The 27920-nt window shown below is 43.2% G+C and overlaps 1 protein-coding gene across 1 annotated transcript in view; it reads right to left on the minus strand.

The window, feature by feature from the left end:
- Positions 1-561: 561 nt before the first annotated feature.
- ZFAND4 (zinc finger AN1-type containing 4) overlaps positions 562-27920 on the minus strand; it is a 68442-nt gene continuing 41083 nt past the window's right edge. The window contains exons 5-10 of the mRNA XM_082268177.1: positions 21349-21535; positions 18022-18169; positions 14197-15291; positions 4939-4993; positions 3387-3504; positions 562-786 (exon numbers count right to left, since the gene is read on the minus strand). Coding sequence (XP_082124303.1) covers positions 651-786; positions 3387-3504; positions 4939-4993; positions 14197-15291; positions 18022-18169; positions 21349-21535 — 1739 coding nt within the window. The 3' untranslated portion in view covers positions 562-650. The remainder of the gene's footprint in view (positions 787-3386; positions 3505-4938; positions 4994-14196; positions 15292-18021; positions 18170-21348; positions 21536-27920) is intronic.

The following is a 27920-nucleotide window of genomic DNA, read 5'->3' on the forward strand; positions in this document are numbered from 1 at the left end:
AATTAAATCTTAAGTGAAAATTTGTGAATCTTGGGTGAAAAAATATTAGCAAACGGTTCCCAAAGGTCTTTGAGCACTTCTTCTACCCCAAGTGCCTATCAGTGTTGAATATATTTTATAGTCATTTTGTATTTTAGTTCCACTTCATATGATAGCCCATTCAGACTGGCGCGACACGACTTTGTCGGCGTGACTTGCACGGACTTCATATAATTGAAGTCAATGCAAGTCGCCTCCAGGTCGCCCCAAAGTAGTACAGGACCCTTTTTCTAAGTCGGAGCGACTTGTGTCGCTCCTATTAGAACGGGTCCTGTACTACTCAATGGCGAGCGACTGACCGCGACTTGTCAGGCGACCAAGTCGCCTGACAAGTCGCGCTAGTCTGAATAAACTATTACTGACACAATTAATGGTCTTTCCGCTCAACCAGATGAGACCAGCTACAAAGTCAAAAAAGGTGGAAAACTCATTCATACTTTCTATGTATAGATAACCCAATGTTTGGCAAAGTGTAGCATAGGCAACTAATGTAATGTGGATTGATAATAATTATATAACCAGTAACCAAAACCAATAAAAATTTATTGAAAGAAAAATATTATTGTGTGACTAGCAGACAGAGGGAGAAGTGGCTTATGCAGCGTGCACAGTTAAATTTTGGGGAGTTTTGGTGCCGTCACAACAGGGTTTGCTTCCTGCAGATGTCTTCTTCCTGCAGTCTTGTAATCATATGTACAGTTGTGAGTTTCTGCGTATCGATGAGTGGCACAAAAGTTATTTCCACATCTAAAAAATAAAAAAAAAGTATTTATTTATTGAGTAAAAATAGCTAATATTTTAAAGTGAAGCAACCATCATTTATTAAGAGAGGATAACAAAGCAGTCATTTTGCCCAGGATTGTGCACATTTAGAGAAACTCTCTCCCCCCCCCCCCCCAAAATAAATAAATAAATGCAGGCAATGTTACACCACAAAGCAGGCAGATGCTTATGTCTTGTACAGGTTTTAGCCAAATCGCTGTTTTTGATTGGCTGGGGCTTCTATTTTATGTCTAAAGGGAGACCCATATTTCCAGCTGCTTTCCAGCTAGAAAGAACTATCCATTGCACAGGTAAAAAAAGAAATCTTTGTCACTTTGGTTCCCCTTCAAAAATGCAGTACCATGTATGGAGTCCCACTACTTTGTTTACTTGCAAGGCAAAAGGGAATAACGGACAAGGCAAAATGCACAAACTACTAGTCAGGAGATCTCACTCCAGAGTCCCATAAAGGTATATATGGTCAGCACAAAACACCAACATACCAGTCTCAGTAAAAACTGAATTCAAATATTGAGCTGTATGCCACCAAAAATGTCAGCAAGAGATGAAAACTGTGTGTGTGTACTGTATCTCACGAAAGTGAGTACACCCCTCATATTTTTGTAAATATTTTATTATATCTTTTCATGTGACAACACTGAAGAAATGACACTTTGCTACAATGTAAAGTAGTGAGTGTACAGCTTATATACCAGTGTACATTTGCTGTCCCCTCAAAATAACTCAACACACAGCCATTAATGTCTACACCGCTGGCAACAAAAGTGAGTACACCCCTAAGTGAAAATTGGGCACAAAGTGTCACTATTTTGTGTGGACACTATTATTTTCCAGCACTGCCTTAGCCCTCTTGGGCATGGAGTTCACCAGAGCTTCACAGGTTGCCACTGGAGTCCTCTTCCAATCCTCCATGAAGACATCACAGAGCTGGAGGATGTGCGAGACCTTGCGCTCCCCCACCTTCCGTTTGAGGATGCCCCACAGATGCTCAATAGGGTTTAGGTCTGTAGACATGCTTGGCCAGTCCATCACATTTACCCATAGCTTCTTTGGCAAGGCAGTGGTCATCTTGGAGGTGTGTTTGGGGTCGTTATGTTATAATACTGCCATGTGGCCCAGTCTCTGAAGGGAGGGGATCATGCTCTGCTTCAGTATGTCACAGTACATGTTGGCATTCATGGTTCTCTCAATAAACTGTAGCTCCCCAGTGCCGGCAGCAACTCATGCAGCCCCCAGACCATGACACTCCCACCACCATGCTTGACTGTAGGCAAGACACACTTGTCTTTGTACTCCTCACCTGGCTGCCGCCACACACGCTGGACACCATCTGAACCAAATAAGTTTATCTTGGTCTCATCAGGCCACAGGAAATGGTTCCAGTAATCCATGTCCTTAAGTCTGCTTGTCTTCAGCAAACTGTTTGCGGGCTTTCTTGTACATCATCTTTAGAAGAGGCTTCCTTCTGGAATGACAGCCATGTAGACCAATTTGGTGCAGTGTGCGGCGTATGGTCTGAGCACTGACAGGCTGACCCCCACCCCTTCAACCTCTGCAGCAATGCTGGCACCACTCATACATCTATTTCCCAAAGACAACCTCTTGATAGGACGCTGAGCACATGCACTCAACTTCTTTGGTCGACCATGGGGAGGCCTGTACTGAGTGGAACCTGTCCTGTTAAACCGCTGTATGAACTTGGCCGCCATAATACAGCAGCTCAATTTCAGGGCAATCTTCTTATAGCCTAGGCCATCTTCATGCAGAGCAACAATTCTTTTTTTCAGATCCTCAGAGAGTTCTTTGCCATGAGGTGCCATGTTGAACTTCCAGTGACCAGTATGAAAGCGCGTGAGCGATAAAACCAAATTTAACACACCTGCTCCCCATTCACACCTGAGACCTTGTAACACTAACGAGTCACATGACACCGAGGAGGAAAAATGGCTAATTGGGCCCAATTTGGACATTTTTACTTAGGGGTGTACTCCCTTTTGTTGCCAGCGGTTTAGACATGAATGGCTGTGTGTTGAGTTATTTTGAGGGAACAGAAAATGTACACTGTTATGCAAGCTGTACACTCACTACTTTACATTGTAGCAAAGTGTAATTTCTTCAGTGTTGTCACAAGAAAAGATATAATAAAATATTTACAAAACCGTGAGGGGTGTACTAACTTTTGTGAGATATTGTGTGTATGTATACACACACACACACACACACACACACACACACACACACACACACATATACATACATATATATATATATATATATACACACACACACACACACACACACACACACACACACACACACACACACACACACACACACCCCATCCATCCACACTGTATATGCAAAATGGGGAAATTGCTCCTCTTTTCATCTAGTGTAATTTATTATGGTGCTTGTGCTTCAAGAATCTGGTCAAGTGCCAACCACTCATAGCACTCTGATGGTGGTTATCATTGGTGAAAGTGACAAAGATTTACCAATCCAATGGTATTCATTCTATATATTTTTTTACATTTTCAAGGGACGGCCGGAATGTAAATGATCACCTGCACTCGAAGCTTGTTGCCAAATTGGTTCTCTTACGACACAGGAAACAGTGCTTAGTCATTTTCTTCTTATTGCGAAAGGCAGGCTTTACAGGAGGGAAAAGATGTGTTGCTTCAACTGTGAATAAGACAGGAGAATACATCTTTATAGGTCACTTACAGCACTGCGGTAGCCATGAAAAAAAGAAATTCCCTCCCAGAACACACACTAAGGAGCAGTTCTTTGGATAAAAAGCACTTCATGCCCTTATCAAGATATTTGCTCTGGTATTGTGCTATGTGCTACAATAGAGAACTGGAATTTCTGTGCCAGGAATACCAGTGAGTTTAAAAACAAACTCCAATTTGAGGGGATGAGCAAAGTTGTGTCTTTGTGATTACCACATCAGGGTAGATACAAAAGGGGTTCTGGGTTGGATTCCATTGCTTGATATTGAGATATATATATATATATTTATATATACACACACAGTGTATATATTTTTTCACTCCAAGTAATAATAAGTATAATAAGTAAATGGTGTAAACCAATTAAAAAAAAAAAGCAAATGTGCAATAAAAAAAATTAGTCAATTCATACAAAAAGGATACAAGTGTATAAAACTGTAAACACAGTTCAGGAAGGGACAACCCCAAGTGAGAGAAAAATACACCCATTGTTAAAGCAGTGGTTTCGGCTAAAACAAAACACACACACACCAGTCCCCTGAAAGTTTTTGGCATAATGTGCTAGCATGCATTGCATACTAGCACATATTGAAAGACTTGCCTTAAAATCAAGCCCTCCAGCCACACACGGTTACTGCTAACAGGGCTTCCATCTTCTGTCTTTCTTGGGGGGCCCTGGCCATTTGAATGGCCAAGCCATTGTAGATTCAGGGGCTATGAACTCTACTTTTCACTAATCACTAACAGCCATGATGACAGTCACATTCGTAACACAGCACTCTCAATGGACGGCACACTTGAGTATGCCATTCATTCAGAGCGCACTGCACCGGTGACGTCACCAGCTGTAAAACATGTGAATATCTCCTAAACCTTGCACATTTAGGAGATATATCCATTTTACCTACAGTTAAGCTTTATATAACCTGTAGGTAAAAGTGACAAAGCGGAGTTCACTACAGCTTTAAAACAAATACTGAGGCGAACGGTCTCCCTTTTGGAAAATGATATGGAAAGCACCAATACAAATGCTTGTGGGGTTCCAGAAGGGTGAATGGGGATGTCTGTGGGAAGGGAATTGCTTGGAGGTTGCATGTACTGCACAGTTACTCAGTCCATTATAGCAGGAGAAGAAAGATGATAAAAAATATGGAACATGGAAATGCTGCAGCATGAATACGGTGTAACATTAGCTGCGCATATGGCAATTGAGCTCTACAGCTCAAACATTTTTTTTGCAGTGTATGTTATCAGAAAGTCCCTGGAATACATCCAGCAGTTGCTCAGCACAGTGTTTTCTAGACTTGCAGACCCATCCTGATACCCAAGGTTGCTAGAATCATCCATTGAGAAGTCTATGAATTGGATGACACATAGCCCTTACCCATTTTCTTTCCAAAATCTGAACTGGTCTCACTCTCTCCAAGTCCATGAGAAGTCTAGGGAAAGATTAAAGAAAAATAGTATTTATGTTAGATGAGGATGAAAACAAAAAATTGGATTTTTGTTGTACCGTAAAATCCATTTCGCTCATGTTCATTGACGGACACCGCTCCTGATCTTCTTAACCATTGGTTAGGCAAAAAAAACAAAACAAAAGCTTGACTATGCCTACGGGCAGTCCCAGGGGGTATACACCCACTCTCCGCTATAGGCACTCAGTTCTGTTACAAGCAGTGTCAGAAGAAATCCAACTCCACAGAGGGGTGGGTGCTGTGTCAGTCAGTCAATGAACATCAGAGAAATGGATTTTACGGTAAGACAAAATACCAATTTCTCTATTGTTCATTGATGGAAACAGCTCCTGATCTTCTTAACCATTGGGACGTCCCAAAGTAGTGTTAAAACATGAGGGGTGGGAACAGCAGGAAACCCCCCCCCAAGGCTAAACTATAGCCAGCCAGGTAACATGGAGCTCATCTGAAAAAAAAAAAAAAAAAAAAAAAAAAAACAATACACCCTCAAAGAGGAACAGGTCCTCTCAACAGCAGCCTGCAAAACCTTGCGGCCGCAGATGCCAACATATCCACTTTATAAAATTTTGTAAAGGTGTGCACAGACGACCAGGAAGCCGCCTTGCAAACCTGCATCACTGACGCCTGATGACGGAAGGCCCAGGTGGCACTGAGCGCCCGAGTGGAGTGTGCCTTGACAGGGAAAGGAGGACCCTGACCCTTGATGAAATAGGCCTGAATCACGGTCTGATCCATCTGGGAATGGTCGCAGCAGAAGCAGACAACCCCTTCCAAGGTCCGTCCGTGAGCACAAATAGTGAGTCTGACTTCCTAAAAGACTCCACAGCTGCCAGGTACACCCTAATTGCCCAAACCATATCCAAAGAATGCAAGACAATTTCCTTTGGATGTTTTGGCCTGGACACAGGGAAGGCAACACATTGGGGTTTATTTACAAAAGGCAAATCCACTGTGCACTAAAAGTGTAGTCGCTGTAGATCTGAAATGAGGGGAAGCTCTGCTGATTTCCATCATCCAATCATGTGCAAGCAAAAATGCTGTTTTTTTTTTTTCCTTGCAGGTTCACCTCAGATCTACAGCAACTACACTTCTAAGTGCACATGTAGTGCAAAGTGGATTTGCCTTTAGCGAATAAACCTCAATGTCTTCATTCAAATGAAAATCAGAGAAAACCTTTGAAAAGAAATGAAGGACAGGGGCGAAGGAACCACCAAGTAAGGTGAACGACAAGACAACACCGCCAGCTCTGACACCCTGTGCGCAGAAGTGATTGCCACCAAAAATGCCACCTTCTGGGATAACGTAACCAGTGGAAAGGCCCTAAGATTTTCAAAAGGAGGTTTCTGGAGGACTGAAAGCACCAAATTAGGTTCCCAAGGCGGCAATGGAGACCGCACCGGAGGAGCCAAGTGTCGAACTCCCTGGATAAAAGTACGAACCAAGGAAAGTGTGGCCAATGGTCGTTGAGAGAAAACCGCCAAGGCTGAGACCTGGCCCTTGATAGTACTCAAGGCCAAGCGCTGCTCAACCCCCCATTGGAGGAAGGTCAAGATCCGAGACTCAGAAAAGGAGCGAGGATGAACCCCAAGAGACTGCAATGTACGACTTCCATGTACAATGGTAGATCTTTCTAGAAGTAGATTTTCTAGTATTTAACAGCGTAGGAATCATTGAATCGGACAAACCTCTATCTTTCAGCACCTAGCTTTCAACAGCCAAGCCTTTAAAGCCAGCAACTGTAAAGCAGGATGGAAGATTGGTCCTTGTAACAGCAGATCTTTCCTGAGAGGAAGTCTCCAAGGAACATCGGCGACCAGCCATACCAGATCGGCGTACCAAGACCAGCGAGGCCAGTCTGGAGCCACTAACATGACCAGAATTCCCTTCTGCCTCAATCCTGCGCAGAAGTCTTGGCAGAAGCTTGAGAGGGGGAAAGGCATAAAAATAAATACTAACCCCATGGGGCCACCAGTGCATCTGTGGCGTCGGCCAGAGGGTCCCGAGACAGTGTCAAGAAGCTCTGCACCTTCCTGTTGAGACAAGAGGCCGACAGGTAAACCTCTGGAGTACCCCACCGGAGGCACAAATGATGAAACACGTCCGGATGAAGTGACCATTCCCCCTGGTCCAACGCCTGTCGACAGAGGTAATCCGCCTGCCAATTTTCCACGCCCGGGATGTGTACAGCAGAGATGGCTGGAACAAAACGTTCTGCCCACCTTAGAATGCCGGCTACTTCACGAGCCGCCTGGACACTTCTCGTGCCCCCTTGGTGATTGACATAGGCCACAGCCATGGCATTGTCTGATTGAATTTCAACCGGACACTCCTGAAGATGATCCGTCCAATGATCCAGACAGTCTGATCGCTCGGAGCTCCAGTACATTGATTGGCAGTCTGGACTCTTCCAGTGTCCAGACTCCCTGAGCAGTATCTTTTCCGAGGTCGCCTCCCCACCCGGACAGGCTGGCATTCGTATCGACCACTGTCCAGTACAGGAGGAGAACGCCTCTTCGACAGGGCAAATCCTGAGAACAAAGCCACCAGATCAGGGACCCTCGCGTACCCTGGCCCAGCTGGATCAGATTGTCTATAGACTGTGGATTCTTGTCCCATTTGACCAGAATCTCTTTGCAGAGATCTCATGTGGAACTGTGCAAATGGAACCATCAGGCACCCGCATGCAAGTCTTAAGGGATGACCATCTGCGCAGCTAGACAACAGAAGTTTAATTGCTTCCTGCAGTTTCTGGAGTTTTTTTTCCAGAAGAAGGAACACTCTGGCTAAGGCAGAGTGTTCCAGAGTCAGACCCAGATAGTCCATATTTGTGGACGGAACCAGAGCAGACTTCTGAAGGTTCAGGATCCAACCAAACTCCCTCAGAATTTGCAGAGTAATCTCCAAGTTGTCCACCAGAGCAGTCGGAGACTCCGTTCACTGCAAAAGATCGTACAGGTACCCCTGTACTGCGATCCCCTACTGACGCAACAATGTCAGCACCAGGGCCAACATTTTTTGAAGACACGAGGAGCAGAGGCGAGACCAAAGGGTAACGCCACAAACTGATAATGCTCCTCTCCTACAACAAAGGAGGAGGAAGTGCTGGTGACCAACACATATTGGAATGTGAAGGTAAGCGTCCTCGATGTCGATAAAAGCAAGAAGATACTCCTGATACAGGGATGCCACTACCGTGCGAATGGACTCCATTCGGAAATTCTGCACCCGCACAAAGCAGCTTAGCCCCTTGATTGATTCTTAGAATTGGACGCACCTTGCCCTCCTTCCTGGGGACTGTAAACAGGTTTGAATAAAACCCCTGAAAACGTTCCGAAGTCGGAACTGGGACAATCACCCCTTGGCATAGCAAGTCTTGCACTGTCCCAAAGAGACCCCGTAAGCAGTTTGGGGGACAGGCGCAAGTTGGAGGGAAAAAACCTTTCCAGAGGGTAAAAACAAAACTGTATCTTGTAGCCGGATCACATGACTTTGTGGACCTACTTGTCCTGTACCAGGGAGGTCCACGGGTTCGTTTGGATCCTTCGGAGGAGGCCCTGAGGCTCCGTTCACATGTAGGCGTTTTTGGGGAGTTTTTCTGCTTTAGGATCAGCTCTCAAAACGCCCAACAAGACAAATCCTATTCATTTCACTGGCCCCTGTTCACATCTGAGCGTTTTGACGCTGTAAGCAAAACGCCCAACGCTCAAAAAAGTACATGAGCTTCTTTTTGGGCAGATTACAGGCGTTTTCCATTGGTTTCTATTCAATCTAAAAACGCCTGCACAAAAAAACGCCTGTAAAAACGCCCGTAAATCGCGGTAAAAATCGTGCGAAAACGCTACGCTCAGGTGTTAATGTAGCCTGAAGGGTTTTAATCCCTTGTCTTGAGACCCTGAGGGACAAAGAAACTTCTTAGGAGTCAAGAAGGATGGACCGCGTCCACGACGTGGCTCCTTGCCCTTACTAGTCTGCGGAAGAAAGGTACTCCCCCCCCCCCCCCCCCCCCCTGTGAGACCCTTAATGTTGTCATCAAGGGAATCTCCAAACAGACGGCCCCCTAGGAAGGGGAGATCAGATAAGGCCTTCTTAGAAGTCTGGTTCGCAGACCAGCATTTAAGCCAAATAACATGCCAAAAGGACCACTGTTGAGACAGACAGCCTCGCGATCTGAGGAGCCGCAACGAAAGAGGCATCACAGGCAAACTGCAGCCCCTGGACCAACTGGTCCGCCAGCTCAGCAAAGGCAGGGGGAAGTTGCTCCCCCTCCAGGTCCTGGCGAAAAGCTTGGCCCACTCGGTCAGAGTTTGCAACACCAGGGCAATACTGAAAACCGGCCTATGTGCCAAACCGGCCTATGTGCCAAACCAACCACGGTGTACATATAGTGGGCCACAGCCTCTGCTTTTCTGTCAGCTGGGTCCTTAAAGGCTGGGGACTCCTCAACCAGAATCATGGATGCTTTGTTTACCCTAGAAAACAGACAGTCCACTTTTTAAGCAAGTGTCCTCATAAGGGTACCGCATAGCAAAAAGGCATAGGGACCACAAGGGGGCGTTTTGGACAACCCCACTGTTTAGCAACAATTTTGTCAAAGTAAGCAGGAAAGGGGAACACCCCTGCTGCTCTGGAGGGCTTGTGGGTGCCAAAAGGAACTGATGCCTCCAATGCGGCATCAGCTGCATCCTCCATTTTTAAAGTATCGCGCACAGATACAATCAGTGCATCCACCAGCGCCTTTTCATGCGCGGCTACAGGAGCAGAGGAATCATCCTCGCTATCAGAGAAATCAGGGTGTGTGGACACAAACCCAGCAGGGTGACTCGCATCTCGGATCTGATGAGACATGTGGCAGGTGAAAGTGGGGGGGGGGGGGGGACGCATTTGTTAGCCCGTTTCCCCATGACCAAATCCACCATAAACACCAAAGACCCCAGGACTGCCGTCAGTGCAATAAGGAATTGTTGGGACCCGACAGCCTCAGAGGGGATCAGGTGAGAAAATGTGCTCCAGGGACTCCATGAGTAAAAAAAAAAAAAAAAAAAAAAAAAAGAAGAAGGGGGACCCAAAAACAAAAAGGTGTTAAAACACTGCTAGGGATGCCCTCGCCGTGTCTGGCAGCACCACAGGTCACCAGGCACAGACCATCAACTGATTCTATAGCAGAGAGGGAGAGGACACCACCAGACTCACCACCCACCAATCAGGCACCGCAGCACCAGGCTATCTGCACACACGTGGGGATCAGGAAGAGAGAGATCAGCACCAGGGGATAAGGAAGGGCTCCCACTGCTGAAAGCATCGCCCATATACGCTTCACAGTCATGGCCACTGCTATTGCAAAGAGAAATTACTAGAAAAAGGCTGCAAATCTACAGCACACAGGCTACAAGAAAATGGCAGCCACGCGCGGCTCCCAGGAGGGAGCCCAAGAGCCCCGAAATAGACACTAGCAGGAAGAGGGGGCCCTGGCAGAAGCCCCCTCCCAAAAGCCGATCATCTGTCACCTGCGGCGCACCCCCCCCCCCCAACGCCAGCACCCCAGGCCGACCTGAAAAGGTGGTAAGGCCACCCCATGGGGAAGGGAGGAGGGGCTGGGGGGGGGGGGGGGGAGTTAGGCAGATGAGGGGCGAAGTGTCCGCAGGGACCATCGAGAGGGGGGAATGATGCATGGGAAGGAGGAGAACCCGGGAGTTCGACCACCTTAGGGAGGGGCCCACGTCCACCCCAAAACCTTCTAGGGGAGAGGGGGGACAGCTACTTACAATACCAGGAACAGGGTGGGCACCGCTCCAGACAGAACCTCCTCTCCATCGAAATGCGGGGGGCTGTTGGCCAGGAGGAATGCTTTGACTCAGACCGAGGCCATGTTGTATGCAAGCTCGCGAGAGGTTTAACTCGCAGGCTAGCCCCATTCAGTGGGGCTACGTCGCGGGCTGACCTAGCATGGAGCTTAGGCCTGTGCGGGCCAGACTGGGGTGACCACTGGATTTTGAAAAAATATCCAGCCCATTGCCCATTCCAGCAGTTGATTGTAGACTCTCACAGGAAAAATTTAAAAATCCAATAAAAAGGGAAAAAAAATTTGCAGGACCGAAGATCCCAACAAGGAACTAGGTCCTTACTCCAAACTAGGCAGAAAAAAACTGAGTGCCTATAGCTAAGAGTGGGAGCATACCCCCTGGGACTGCCCAAAGGCATAGTCAAGCTTTTTTTCTGCCTAGTGTCCTACTCCTGTAGGGGGCAGTATAACCCAATGGTTAAGAAGGTCAGGAGCTGTGTCCGTCAATGAATGATAGAGAAACTCACATTGATGGCAAAAAGATAATTAAGCTACGGCAATAAAAGAAATTGGCAGAAGCGTAATTAACTATGCAACTAACAGATTCATATTACTTTAAGTGGACTTAAAGCTTTATTTTTTTTTTGTGACAACCCATTTTACAGCACCGTTTAACCATTTTGCTACCAGGTCCTGCTCTGCATTTTTCGTCTCAGGTGGCAAGGCCATTTTTGCAATTTTTTCACTTACAGCTTCCAGGGTTTATAAAATAACCATACATTTTCTGAAAGCACAGAACACACAGAAAGAATAGATGGTACTACTAATTTTGCAAACCCTGTTACAGTTAATAATAAAAAAACCCATAAAGAATTAATAATGCACACAAACACAACTAAAATCATTCCTACTAAATCTAAAAGATAAAACTGTACTGAGTTAATAACAAAATATTTGCCATTTTTAAATTGTGCCTTTTAGCAAAACCAGGAAAATCAAAAGGTACTCAGACCTGTAAAATAAGGGCCTATGCTAAAAGTCTGGAGGTTGGCTTCACACGTATATGTTGTAAAAAAGCCCAACCTGCAGTGCCTTGTGCGTTCTGCATTGCGATAAAACCATGCAGGCATTATTTACAATGCAGCTTGACATTGCATGGCAATTCACTTCCATGCATAGAATATGCCATGCATTTTATTGTAAATTGTTATTTTACATTTTAATACAACTTTCCTAATTGCGCCCATTGGTGCACATGATAAATTGGGTTGGAGTTCTAGGATCGAAAATGCCCCAGTAATAGCGGTCAGAAAATGCCCCAGTAATAGCGGTCAGAAAATGCCCCAGTAATAGCGGTCAAAGGCAAACAATAAAAATGTCCCCACTTTCGTTCGATTCAAGAATTCTGCATCATTGGTGTCACTGGGAGAGTAATTTGTGACTGTGCTGCAGGACAACAGAACTGGAACTGTGATCCAGTGGACAGGCACTGTTGGACAGGAAAACATTCCACCTGGGAAAGCCAGCAAACAAATTGTGCAAGGTTCTTCAAAGCAGAGCCCCAAATGCTGCTCCGTACATGGAGGCTATTGCTGCACACTCTGGCCGAATATAACAAATGGAAAGCCCTCCTTTGGAAGTGTGTGCCACTTGGATTGCCCATAATAAAACCACTTCGGGGCTGCACAGGCTTCATCCTCATCTGCACATTTGTTCCAGATAAGTGACTCAAAGTGCTGAAGATGGTCAGAACAGAGGTGCATCTATCATTTCCAGAAGGAGAGGTCAGCAATAACCGCATACATGTATCCCTTATGACAAGTTTCCTATAACTATATTTAAGAGATATCGGCCCACAGGTAGGAGTGCTTTTTTTAAGATGGTGGACTCATAGAACTACATTGTGAGTAGGAGCAGTAAAGCACAGCCCTTGTGTAGCACTGCAAAGCAAAAAGCAGAGCCTGTGTATGTAATGAACAAATAAGTCTGCCCCCATGCACAAATCTAATTACCAATCATACACAGAAACAAGGCTTTTAAAACAAAAACATTAAAATAGAATTGCAGCTTAACTCTAACTTAAAACTAAACTGAATACATATATACACGGTGTGCACAATTATTAGTCAAGTGAGTATTTTGACCAAATCATTTTTATGCATATTGTCCATCTTTGAGCTGTATAAAGGCGACTGCTTATTGGATTGAAGCATATCAGGTGATGTGTATTTGTGTGTGGCCCAAGGAGATCAACACCCTATATCAAGGTGTGCATAATTATTAGGCAGCTTCTTTTCCTCAGGCAAAATGGCCCAAAAAAGTCTGCATCTTTCAGGATGACCATGAGATTTAAGCAGGACAATGTGCCATTGTATGCATCGATGTACTCCACTGCGTGGCTAGCCAGTAAAGGCCTTAAAAATGAAAGAATAATGACATGGCCCCCTTCCTCACCTGACCTAAACCCTATTGAGAACTTGTGGACCCCTCTTAAATGGGAGATTTACCGTGAATTAAACAGTACACCTCTCTGAACAGTGTCTGGAAGGCTGTGGTTGCTGCTGCACAAAAAGTTGATTGTCAACAGATCAAGAAACTGACAGACTCCATAAATGGAAGGCTTATGACTTATTGAAAAGAAGGGTGGCTATATTGGTCACTGATATTTTTTTCCTAAATGTCAGAAATGTTGATTTGTAAATTTTGAGTTGTTTGTGTATTATTCTCACTTTAACAGATGAAAATAAGAGAGATGGGGAAATTTCTTTCAGTTGCATAATAATACTGCACATTAATAGTTACCCAATAATTGTGCACACACAGATATTCTAAGAAAGCCAAACCCTCACTTTTACTTTCTAAAAAATATTAAGGTTTGAGGTTTAGCCCACGTTCACATGATGGTTCGTGCACAGATGTCTTGAAATCACCCCAGAAGTCACCAAAAGTAGTGCAGGATGGTGCCATTGCCGGTAATAGGCTCAGATTTGGCAACGACAAATCGGCCCAATGTGAACGGGGGCTTATTAACATTTTGGATTGACGGAGAGCACTGCATTTGTTCAATAATTAAATGAATCTTCAAAAATGCAACTTGCCTAATAATTGTGCACACAGTGTGTGTATATTTATTACACCCGTGCTCAAACCAAAAAATTTGTGCCAAAATAAAATAAAACAAGAAAAAAAAATAAAAAAAGGACAAAAAAGGAAGCGGCTGTCAATTCGGCAGGTACTGTCAAGCAATATTAATAAATCCCCCGAAAAAGGAATGTATTATTCTTTTTAGATATAATATGTAATATAATTTGAGAAATACACGTTATTCATGGCAGTAATTAATTACCACTTGGAGACAGACCACAAAGCAAACAAATTTAATACTTACAATGAAGATGCTCCCTTTGTCATTAAGAGTTGCAACTTTCTCATTCTGAAGATAGGCAGAAGGAGCAACAACAGTCCGGAGTCTAGAGTTTTCCCTACTTCCACTTCGAGCCAGCGAAGCAAAAAATCTCAGGTTGTTAAGTGAGCCCACAGGTTCCTGTGATGATTTGCTGGCTACCTCAGTCACATCACTAGCTTCAACTTTTGCAACCGCACTGGATCTCTTTCTTGGAGATTCCACTCTAACCCCTCTAAATCTAGAAGTCCTAGAAAAAGTGGGATCAGCCATGCTTCGGAGCTGCAGAGAATGAAAAAGATTGTGTGACGCAGGTGGCCTCAAGCCCCCTAAATCAAAGCATTTAGGCTGTCTCTGTGTTTTTGGGAAGACATTATCATTGATTGGGCTATAAAAGTGAATGGGTGACAGAAATTTGTTCCTTGGAGGACTCACTTCTGCATTAAAAATCCCAGTCTCCATCAAATCTGAGTTTAGAGCATTTGGGACTGAGGCTTGGTGGGCCTCAATGGTGGGAGCCTCTTTTTCTGCTTCAGCCAGTTCAAATTCAGATTTTACCTTCCCCAAACTGCAAAGTTCCTCATACTGCTCTGAAGGTCTTACGTCTGTTAACAGTGCAAAGCACTCTGCGCCTGATCTAGAAGTTTCTTCAGAAGAATCTAGGTTTAGATTTGAATGCAAGATTGAATCATTATTTTTTTTCAATATATCTATTTTAGGTAAGGAATGAATATGGGGGGTGACTGTGTTTGTTGAAAGTCGGGCATTTTCAAGTTCTACTGGGGAAACTTTGGGAGGGAAGGTAATACTCGCAAGGGACGACATCACTGCTGAACTTTCCGAGGACTCCTCTTCCTTAAGATCATCACCAGCAGTCTCAGTTAGAATTTTAGCAGCAGTAGTTAAAGTAGAAAGTGCATTGAGGGAGGACTCAGAAGTGAGTAGGTTCCCAGGAGGTAGGCACGTCTGTCCAATGTGCGGAAGGACTTTTAACAGCCTTTGACGACCAGATACAATGGAACCACTTGAGGGACGTGGAGCCATAGGGGGACGTGGTCTTAAGATTGAAGATCTTCTCAGCTGAAAAAAAAAAAAAAAACATAAAAAGACCAACAGAGACAGTCAACATTTCCTGAACGTAATGACAGTTTTCTACACATCTAAAAGCTACCCATTGATAAGACAAACTCTCATACAAAACAAGATGACCAAAGATCTTCCCATCGTTGGATACTGTACACTATGCCCACTTAGACCTTTCTACCTGCCGTGGGGGAGAAACTTGTGCACATGTGCTGTAAAAAGGATACTTTTGCTATTAGCAAAAGAGACTGATTTTGAGGTGGCTTCAGAGATTTTTCAACGTGTGAAAAATATTTCTAACCAATAATGAAGATTCTAACTCCATAGCGCTCATGTTGGAAAAATCCTGAGATGGAGCACTAAAATTCAGCATATACTCTTTCTGTTTGTTAGCCAAGATGGGGAGAGGTGCATAGCAGACCAACAATTTAGACCCTTCATGCCTACAGTACACATATATGTGGCCCCACTGGAATTTGCTTTTTTTTTTTCATAGGGCCGCATTCATGCATATCTGTCTTTGTGCTGGGAGCGCACAGCGTCTCACCGGGAGCCCCATGTTCCAAACCAACAATCGGGACCAAGAACTGATCGCTGCGATAGCCTCTGATTGGCTATTACAGTGGTCAACGTGAAGCCGGCCCCTGTGTTTCTCTCTCTGCGAATACAGAGGAGAGATACATTGTATCTCTCTCTCTGCGAATACAGAGGAGAGATACATTGTATCTCTCTCTCTGCGAATAAAGAGGAGAGATACATTGTATCTCTCTCTCTGCGAATAAAGAGGAGAGATACATTGTATCTCTCTCTCTGCGAATAAAGAGGAGAGATACATTGTATCTCTCTCTCTCTGCGAATAAAGGAGAGATACATTGTAGCTCTCTCTCTGCGAATAAAGGGGAGAGAGAGATACATTGTATCGAGACCTAGATAGAGATTGAGAGAAACAAACAACTGTGTATGCAAAAAAAAAATGAAAGCGGGGTTAGTGTTTGGGTCAAGTAAAGGTCATGGTCAGTATCTTTTGGGCAGGATTTTGGTTTTAAAAAAGCATTTTTTCAACTGATATCAGTGTTTTAGCTAGGATAAAAAAAAAAATAAAATAAAACAAAAATGCGCACTAATGTTTCTGGGGGTACAAACTAAATTATATTATAAATTTTTCTTGTACAATTTACCAAAACCATATAATAATAGGAGGTCAAATCTAAATATTTAATTTGTTGTAAGCAATCAGGTAGGCCCTTGCACTACATAAATAAGAAAATTGCAAAACATACAGCCAGCTTAACATACACATGAGGTATCGCTGCGATTGTCACAAGCAGGAGAATTTATTTTGGGTTGTTCTTTGATGGTAGGTTATGGAAGTAACACGAAATATACAGAAAAAAAAACTATATATATATTTTTTTTTTTATTTCTTTATTTTTTATTATGTGGCGAGTTTTGCTTTCATATGAAAAAAAAACAAAAAAAAAAAAAAAAAAAAACAGGGTATAATCTACCCGGATACCCAAAAGTAGTTGTGACGATATGTACAGTTTTACTAACACATGTCAAAATTGTGCTTAGACATTAGCTAAGGTTTTACCATTGGGCACGAAGGGGTTAATAAGCAGGCTTTTTAAATTAGAGTAGAACTAAAAGGCAACATTTTTTCTTTCCCATTTTGGATAGAGCAAGGGAGTTTTCTCCCTTAACCATAACAGCTGTCAGTTTTTTTTTGCCATCTGTGTCCCATTGTGGAGATTTCACTTCCTGTCCCATACCAACAGGAAGGGAGAGGAAATCCCTGCAACTTAACTTCTTTGGGGACCCCCAGGTCACCAGAACTAGTGTCCCAATTGGAAGATTTCCCTCCTACTTTTCTAGGGACAACCCAAAGGTTGGGATTTTCTTTAAGGCTGCATTCACACTTGAGCGTAGCGTTTTCACACGTTTTTTACCGCGATTTTCAGGCGTTTTTGGAGGCAGGCATTGACATCTATCAAAAACGCTGGTAAACAGCCCAAAAAGAAGCTCATGTACTTTTTTCAGCTACAGGCGTTAAAGCGCTCAGATGTGAACAGGGGCCATTTAAATGAATGGGGTCTTACTTGTTGGGCGTTCTAGAACGTTTTTTTTTAGCGTTTTTGGAGCTGAAAACCAATTAACATATTGCGATTTTTTTTACCAAACATATGTAGCAGAAAACAAATTGGCCAAAAAGGTTAAAAAAAATTTGATTTTTACATTTTTTGGGGGGAAATTTCATATAAAAAAAATTTGAAAAATATTATTTTTTCAAAATTTACGCTCTTTTTTTGTTTATAGTGCAAAAAGTAAAAATCGCACAGGTGTTCAAATACCACCAAAAGAAAGCTCGGTTTGTGGGAAAAAAAGGACGTCAATTTCATTTGGGTACAGTGTCGCACAACCGCGCAATTGTCCGTTAATATCACGCAGTGCCGAATCGCAAAATAGGGCCTGGTCAGGAAGGGGGTAAAATCTTCCGGGGCTTAAGTGGGTAAGATCACAAGTAAAACTAAATATGAGTGGACAAGGGTGACCTTGTAGGGATCATTATCGCCGTGTATAAATGAAACAGGATACACCATCACAAATATGGTTTTGAAAGGGACAGTTGAAATGCACAAATACATACAATAAAAACTTGTGTGCATGTAATAGAGTGTAATGTAGAAAGAAAGGAATTATTTTATTTATGCTGTCACATTTAAAGACCTTTTTATTGAGGTCCATGCTCTCCATCTTTGATTTCAACAACTTCATTTTGATCCTAGTGATTGAATTATCTATTATTTGATCGGCAGATGGAGAAGCCTCAATTTCATCCTCATCTTCGGCGTACAAGTTATTGGCCGAACCTCCACTACAGAGAAGACAAAAATAGATCACTTTACATAAGAAACACATGCTGAACACATACACAAGTACAGCCTCTCAGATAGGATTATACATCCACCTCCAACTTTATTTCACGCAATTCAAAAACGCATTACAGAACCACGAAAAACAACCATGAAGAATTATCATTTTTATAAAGAATATTATAGTCTGTAGTTGTATTTAATTTGTATATGGCTTTGGTGGGAGATATAAAGGGGAGTATTTATTTTCAATGTATAAAATGTAATCAGATTGAGAATGTCCCTGCTCTAATCTGTGGATCTGAATGTTACCATTGTAAGAAGTCAACTCTCGATAAATTTTCAATATGTGGAAAGTTTTTAAAAAACCTTGTATGTTTAGTTTGAAACTATGTACAGAGAGGCAGCCTAACGTGCTCATTGCATATACAGATTCAACTTCCTCCTCAAAACGCAAGTATATCGCATGTGTCAACTGACCCCTTAAAAACGCAAATCACTTCCTGTGGGGCAAATTTTTTTATTCAAAAAGGAAAAGAGGTTGGGCTTTCCCTCCCCCCCCCCTCCCAAGAAAAAAATTATACTTTTACCTAGGTGGATGTTGCATCTGTCCCCCACCCCCGGCTCTAAGGATGAGAACCAAGCGATCTAACACCGCTGATCACTCAGTTCTATGAGCAGAGCTGGTGACTGAGTCACCGCTCTCTGCTCTGCCCACCCCTTCCCTCCTGCGCTCACTGGAGCACTTGGGTGTGGAGAGGGCAGGAGCGTCCAGCTCAGGCTCTTAGTGGCTCGCTGGGAGGCTGAGCGGGTTGCTGGTCCAGGCATATGGGCAGATCCCGACTTTATTGTCACGATCCTGGACTGGCTCTGTGACATCAGCCGACAGCGGGCTTTAGTTCACTGTCTGCTGAAAATGGGTCACAGGAGTGTAAAATTAACTGCTCTCCTGTGATCCACAAGAAAAGTACAGCCAAACAAGCTTTTAAAGAAATTACGCATAGTGATTGCAGATAGAATAAATGTGCCCTCTATTATTTCGAAACATTTTTATTTTTTAGTCCTGCCCATATTAAATGAAGTATATAAAACACATAATCACCATACATTCCCTTTCAGAAAGTGGAAGATTTCTGTAATTGTTAGAACCATGCTTATTTTGTGATCCTGCCAGAATCCTGTCCTAGGGTGACAACGCCTACTCACATAGCACCCAACTGTCCTTGATTTTGAGGGACTGCCCTTGATTTGAAACAACGTCCCTCTGTCCTCCCCATTTGTCCCATATTTTGGTCTGATCAACTTAGTTGTATAAAAAAAAAAAAAAATCACTTTTTAGATTTCAAAAAGTGTTTCCCAGTGCTAAACATTTCATCAAAATTTTTAATTGCTGCATTTGTCAATTTCAAAAAGCCAGTATAAAGGAATAGTAGTGGTAAAAAAAAAAAGCACTTATGGTTTGGGTAGAATTCTCCTTTAAAGGGCTGGTGTGGCAGGGGGTGTGGCCTATGCCTACATACCTTTGCTAATACGTGTCCCTTGTTCCCATCTCAAAAAGTTGGGAGGTATTCACTCATTGTACTGTAAGTATTCAAGTGCAGTGTCATCATCCTAGGCTGCTCTCCTTATTTGGACTACAAGCACTGTCCTCCCCCCTTCCCTACCCATTTACATAGGTAGGGGTTGTATGGTAGTTCACAGAAATTAGCTGACAAGGTTAATAACATTATTTGAGCTTTTAGTTCAATGCCCAGAAGTTACAAGGACACTGGATTTCTGTCAAGATCTACAAGAATTTTTCTGTACGTGCAGAAAATGTACACGTCCTGAAGAAAAGGAAAACAAATGCAGCCAGCACATCTAAGGACTGGTAAGCTACAATGTGTATTACATTTATGTTCTTGGGTTTTGATAAATGTTAAGGAAGACACAGATGGGGGGATATCTATAAAACTCCCAATGATACTTTTTTGGTAATATGGCCTTTAAAAAAGGTTGTGCACCAGATTTAAAAATCCCTGCAACTCGTTTCAGTAGCTTTACAGACACGCGTGCCAAATTCAGGTAGTTCTTAATAGCGCCATTTTAGCAGTGGCACTAATACTGAACCAGATTAAAAAATAATTACCTCCAGTTCATGGATAAAACTGGAGGTAATTCGTACCAAATTTACCTTGCCGTACAAAGACAGGCAGAGTGCCTGTCTCCGTACACTGTATAGCAGGTGGCATGTTTGCCACTGCTACCTCCTCCCTTCCCCACCTGTCACTAGTTGTTGCTGGCATTACAGACAACAGCCTCCTAGTAACTAGTGATGCTGACAGTGGGGACACTAGTTCCCCATCAGGTCTGCTCTTCCTTGTGATTAACAGAAAGCAGTTGGAGGATTCTATAGTCAACGGCAAGCTATCTATTCACTATGGATCCAACCACTGCCAGCTGTCAATCACAAGGGAAGCAGACCTGATAGGCCACCAGTGTCTTAGTTTCCTGATCAGGCGCCACCCACCTATGAAACCTAATTTGCACCATGCTGTCTGGGTGAAGCAGCAGGAGTGCTCAGCTGCATTGAGGATGAAGGGTCCATACTGATACTCCAGTCTCCGTGCACCTTCCACAAGCAGTGCATGCACCTTAAATTTAGCAGGTACATGAATCTGTCATGCACACCGACATTTATCGTGCAGAAGAATTACAGGACCCTAAAGAGTGCCATGGACGTCTTTATGAATCCCCCTGAGACACTTTATTACATAAGTCTACCCTGCTTACCAAAGCTTAGGAGTCCTTGTAGGTCACACACAGCTGGCTGGTTGGTCAGCAGTGCTGAATGCTGTAGTCTGTACAACTGTTCTTTGTATTGCTTAGTGCATAAAAGTGTAATATTTGTGCGGAGGGTTGTATGGCCATGTGCAAATCGATATAAAAATGCCAAACCTCCACAGGGGTCCCAGGCCCTAATAATATTGACTAAATTAAAGAAAATTGACTTTCAATGGCAACCAATCTCATTTTAATCACTGATCTCCCATTTTACCAGTGCACATAGGAATATGTTGGCTGATCAGGAACTGATGTCCACCGGGAATACTACTATTATTTTTGAAAGTCAAATTTTCATACCGTGATCCTTTTAATGAGAACCTGACCAAACGACTCTACATATAAACCCATGATTTACCTTAGAGATTCTGATAACGGAGTTAAAGCGCCATTCCTTTTGTCCACCACACGAAAGAAATTCATCTGATCGCCATCACGGTATACCAAAAATGTAACTTGCTTATTAGAGGAGAGCTTTTCCTGCATTTCATCTTGTACAGGATCCACAAATTCAGTCAGCTCTCTGATCGGGTCCTCCAGAGGGACTGGATACAGCAAACAAAGCAACAAAGACAAAAAGGAACAAAAATGAACCCTAAAGTATTGGTAAAGTTTAGGTAACTAAGAACACACTCAGTCATTACCACACCAATAGATACACCAATAAATACGGAGGTCTTTAAGTCCCAACACAGAACTGTTAGCTTTTAGCACTGATGTTTTAGGTAACCAAACAAGTAAAGAATCTGATGGTGGTTAGTGTTAGAGATTTGATTAGGAATCATGTTAGTTTTAGAGTCCATTCACATGTCTTTACTTTTTAGGTGAATGACTGAGGGTACCCAATACTTATCCACATGGGGGCTCCAGATTCCTATAAGCCCCCCTGCCCGCAGACCCCCACAACCACTGGCCAGGGTTGTGGGGAGGAGGTCCATGTCCCCATCAACATGGGAACAAGGTGCTTTGGGGGGGGCGACCAAATAACTATCCAATTTTTATCCATTTTATTTGCTCAAATACATTTTTTACCGTAATGCACTAGGTGCTTGCGCCTTCCTGTCTCCTTGTTTTTGTAGTTACTTCTTTTCAACACCAAAAGTCCCAGTGCAGATACAGTAACTGACAGACAACAATCAAGCACCACAAACCAAAAGTGCCATTTAACCACTTGAAGACCAGGCCTATTCTGACACTTTTTGATTACAAGTAAGAATTTTGTATTTTTTTTTTTTTTGGCTAGAAAACCCCCAAGCATTATATATTTTTTTTAGCAGAGGCCCTAGAGAATAAACAGCGATTTTTTTCGTTACACCGTATATGCGCAGCGGTTTTTCTAAACGCAATTTTTGGGGAAAAAATACCCTTTAATTTTAAATGATAAAAACCAATATATCACCCAAAATTTTTAAATATAAAACATGGTGTTATACCGAATAAATATATACCCAACATGACACACTTTAAAACTGTGCATGCTTGTGGAATAGCGACAAACTACAGTCCTTAAAAATCCTCAAAGGAGACGCTATAAAAAAAAAACTCTTACAGATTACCAGCTTAGAGTTACAGAGAAGGTCTAGTGCTAGAATTATTGCTCTTGCTATAACGTTCATGGCGATACCTCACATATGTGGTGCGAACACCATTTACATATGTGTGACCGACCTATGTATGGGTTCGCTCCTGCACGCGAGCGCAGGAAGGAAGGATTGGGGCACTTTAAAAATGTATTTATTTTTAAAGGAAAAAAATCAGCGATTGCAGCCCCTGTGTTTTCCTTCTTAAAGATGGAAGTTTGGAAAAAATTGTCCAAAAAGAGTTCTAGAAGGGAGAGGCCAGTTTCTTAGATATACAGGTATAGTAATAGTTCACGCTGCTAGACACCATTTGTTCATAGTTCTATGTATTTAAATCTGAACACCGGGCAAACAGCTAAATACACATAAAACACATATACAGGAACTGTCAAAGCATTTGCATTACTGGCCATCTAGTCTTGAGAATTACAATGCTCTGCCACACAGCACAGCTGGGCAGACCGGATATTTCATTGTTGCAGTTAAGCAGCACTTACAGGTCTTCTACCTCCCCCAGCCTGTGATTAGTCAATAAAAGAAGATGCAGCAAACTGATTAGCTCATCTCTCTGCCACTCTGTTCTCTCCTCCTATCAGAATGACCTGCAGCAGAGCTGATTGGCCCCGTGTGCTAGTTTGCATTTAAAGAAATAACATATAATGGTGTATTCTCAAAAACAAAGCCACTAATGAATGTGGCTTTGTTTTTGAGAATACACCATTATATGTTATTTAGATCTGCCTGGAGTTCAGATTTGATGATATACACTGAACAAAATTATAAAAACGCAACACACCTGTTTTTGCCCCTATTTTTCTGCTTTGCAAATATAAATTTTTATTTACATGATGGGCACATCATTACAAAAAATCAACAGGTAGAACAACCAACAATGATAAGCTTCTTCGAACTCAAAGATTGATCTGCAACTATATCCCACCTCTAGGTGAAGGAAAAAAAGTGATAACTTCTCAGATATATTCAACCAGGGAAGCCCACTCCAGATCGATTTTTTAGAAAGATGAGATGAAAGGTGAAGGTTGGAATATAGAAAAGGAGAAGAACTGGAGAGAGACCGAGAAAAAAAAAAAAAAAAGGTGGGGAAAGAAGGAAAGGGGATGAATAGCCACCAAGCCGGTGACCCACGTTCACTGTCACCAACAAGCAATATCGCCAGATCCAAAGAACCCCAATCACCAGGGCATAGAGCTATGTACTAAGCAGGGCGATTCCCTCTCTACATGCAATATACAAATCCCAAAGTCTCCATCTCTCTGCATGTTTATCACTTTTATGCTGAGCCGTCGCAATACAATTCTCCATTTTATTAATTTCCTCAATTTTTCGGAGCCAAAGGGCTATTGTCAGGGAAGTTTTCTTCCAATAAAGGGGTATGCATGCCCTAGCAGTGTTCAACATATGGCGAATAATTGACTTTTTGTAAGCACTAACGGGGATATCCAAAACATGTAATAGAAAGAAGGCCGGGTCATCTAGGATCACTCGCTCTGTGAAAATTGAAATAATTTGTTTGACTTTGTTCCAAAAGTGCGTCAGCTTGGGGCATGACCAGAATACATGAAGCATCGTGCCTCTGGCGCCCTGGCACCTCCAGCACCTGTCTGATGTGTAAGGAAAGATGTCGTATAACGCACTGGGTGTGTAATACCACCTCGTAAGAATTTTAAAGTTGTTTTTTGGGGTTTTAGTACAAACCGAAGTTCCCAACTCCAGCCCAATCGTCTTTTGACGTTGTTCTAATGAGTATGTGCGGTTCAGTTCTGTCTCCCCCTTCCCTACCCAGGGCAAATCAGGCATGTCAGGTGGTACAGTCAATAAGCTATAAGTCGTAGAGATGGTCCTAGCTACTACACCCACCCCAGCACAGTATTCCTCAAAGCTTGTCAGGGGACGAGTAAAGCCTGTAGGGTTCGAAATGGAGCTAAGGAATTGATGTACGTGGAGCAGCGGCCAAAAGGGGAGTGCGTAGGTGTATTTCCGCCGCCATCAATGCTGATATAGAGGGCCAACTGCGCCCCATCAAGAAGTGGGAGACCCGCACTGCGATGTTCCAAAAGCACCCGTCCCGTGGTACCCGGTATAAACAACGGGTTTCCCAGGACTGGGTAGAGAGGTGAGGGGGAAGGTGCGAGCGCAAGCTGCTCACAAGCCTGTGCAGCTACATGGAGCGTAGTACCAATTAGGGGGGTGACGTTTCAACGTTCCAGAAAGAGATTTGTAGCACCAAAGTGCTCTGTGCAAAGCAATGTCGGTTTGAGGCAGCTGTGTCCACAACCTATTATCCGAATGTCTACACCAATCTATAACCCTGCCAAGGTGGGTAGCTTGTTGGTATTTATGGATGTCCGGAAGGGCCAGGCCTCCATAACACTTTGGCAGTGTGAGGAGTTGACGCTGCAACCGCGTTTTTTTGTGGGCCCAAACAAATTGTATAAAGAGAGAGTGTACCTGCTTAAAAAAACTTAGGGGGGATACGTACTGTAATATCTGGAGAAGATACAGGAATTTAGGGAGAATACTCATCTTAAGCGGGTTACACATACCAAACCAGGAGTGTGTTCCCTTTTGCCACTTATCTAAGAGCAATCTGGTGTGGGAAAACAGGGGAGGAAAATTGGGGGCATACTCTTGCACTAAGTCAGGGGGTATATTCGTACCCAGGTATTTTAAGTGCCCCCATTTTTCATGAGCTGAAATCAAAGATCGAAGACTTTTTCTATGTACACAAAAGGCCCATTTCTCTCAAATATTCACAAATTTGGCTAAATCTGTGCTCGTGAGCACTTTTCCTTTGCCGAGATAATCCATCCACCTCACAGGTGTGGAATATCAAGATGCTGATTAGACCGCATGATTATTGCACAGGTGTGCTTTAGGCTGGCCACAATAAAAGGCCACTCTAAAATGTGCAGTTTCATCACCCAGCACAATGCCACAGATGTTGTAAGTTTTGAGGGAGCGTGCAATTGGCACCCTGACTGCAGGAATGTCCACCAGGGCTGTTGCCCGTGAAATGAATATTCATTTCTCTACCATAAGCCGTATACAAAAGGCGTTTCAGAGAATTTGGCAGTACATCCAACCGGCCTCACAACCGCAGACCACATGTAACCACACCAGTCCAGGACCTCCACATCCAGCATCTTCACCTCCAAGATCATCTAAGACCAGCCACCGGACAGCTGCTGCAACAATCAGTTTGCATAACCAAAGAATTTCTGCACAAACTGTCAGAACCCCTCTCAGAAAGCTCATCTTCATGCTCGTCGTCCTCATCGGTTATCGACCTGACTGCAGTTCATCGTCGTAACCGACTTGAGTGAACAAATGCGCACATTCGATGGTGTCTGACACTTTGGAGAGGTGTTATCTACCCGGTTGTCACTGTATTGGGCAGTTTGCAGAAAGCATGTATGGCGTCGCGTGGGTGAGCGGTTTGCTGATGTCAACGACGTTGTGGATTGAGGGGCCCATGGTGGCGGTGGGGTTATTGTATGGGCAGGCGTATGTTATGGACAACGAACACAGGTGCATTTTGAATGCACAGAGATACCGTGACAAGATCCTGAGGCCCATTGTTGTGCCATTGACCAGACATGTCACCCATTGAGCATGTTTGGGATGCTCTGGATCGGCGTATACGACAGCGTGTTCCAAGTCCTGCCGATATCCAGCAACTTCCCACAGCCATTGAAGAGGAGTGGACCAACATTCCACAGGCCACAATCAACAACCTAATCAACTTTATGGGAACGAGATGTGTTGCACTGCATGAGCCAAATGGTTTTCACACCAGATACTGACTGGTTTTCGGACCCCCCCCCAATACAGTAAAACTACACATTTTAGAGTGGCCTTTTATTGTGGCCAACCTAAGGCACACCTGTGCAATATTCATGCTGTCTAATCAGTATCTTGATATGCCACACCTGTGAGGTGGATGGATTATCTTGGCAAAGGAGAAGTGCTCACTAACGCAGATTTATGAACAATATTTGAGAGAAATGGGCCTTGTGTATGCATAGAAAAAGTCTTCGATCTTGGAGTTCAGCTCATGAAAAATGGGAGCAAAAACAAGCGTTGTGTTTGTTTATAATTTTGTTCAGTGCATACAAATCTATTTAGATAAGGGAAGTGAAAGTATTCAAAATTTTTTCTTCACAACATTGCAGTAGCATTTAGCAGCACTTTTTCTAAGGCACATTCAACAGTCACGTATGCATTTCAGAGTTCAGTGGTGCTTTAAATTACATTATTTAAATTCAGGTGGTTTCATCTGTGCAGAACCACTGATGTTTTTTTCCGGGAAGCTTCCTTTCTGGAAACGCCTTTTGGCAATAAAACAACAAAATTCAACTTAACTGGCCAAGCAAATGTATAAATATTTATGAAACAATCTTACATTGGAAAGCTGTTTTTTCCTGTGTTCAGGATTTGACAGATCCAATCGTCTGCTTTAGTTCTGTTTAAAGTTGAACTCAGGCCTTACCTTCAGTCTTGTCCACACTTCTCATAGTGTGCATTAGAAGCTACAGCAAGTCAGATAGATGTGTCTACAAGCATTGTGCATTCCTATCTGCACGCCTTTGATCCATAGGAGATGTATAGCCAAACAAGCTTTGGATGTACATTTCCTTTAAACAATAAATTTGAAAACTGTTAATATTGTTTCTAACGCACTAACGCAGAACTTAAAGACTCCTTATCCCCTTGAAGAGCGCTACTTTATGGTAAATCTCAGGATAGTCCTGTCTGTGGTGACAGTGGGCATTACAGACATTAGAAGTCATAATAATGGTTAGGGAAAACTTTTGATATTTTATGATAAAATTATCTAGTGTCAGCGATGGATTTGGGGTAGGAAAGTTAACCGTTTGTTACATAGTAAGTCAGCTGGAGAAAAAGTCCATCTGGCTCAACAAATAAAAAACAAAAAACAGTAAGAGCCGGTTCACACTACCACGACCAGAAAGTCGCCCCGTGACTTGAAGAGACTTGTGAAGAGACTTGGAAGAGACTTGGAAGAGACTTGGAAGAGACTTGGAAGAGACTTGGAAGAGACTTGGAAGAGACAGGCGACTGTCTGTGGGGAATGCCTTGCTAATCTCCTTCTTCCTGGAAAGTCTGATAAGTCGCTTCAATTAAGATAAGGAGGCGACTCCCATTGAAGTATATGGGACAGTCGTATCACAGGTCGCCTCAAAGTAGTACAGGACCCTTTTCTGAAGTCGGAGCGACTTCAGTAGTGCCAATTAAGACGGCACTGATTGATTAACATTGCTTTTGTTATGTCAAGCGACCTGGGGCTACACAAGTCGCCTCACAAGTT

This window comes from Pelophylax lessonae, assembly GCF_965119305.1.
Source record: "Pelophylax lessonae genome assembly, chromosome: 9".
Taxonomy (NCBI): Eukaryota; Metazoa; Chordata; class Amphibia; order Anura; family Ranidae; genus Pelophylax; species Pelophylax lessonae.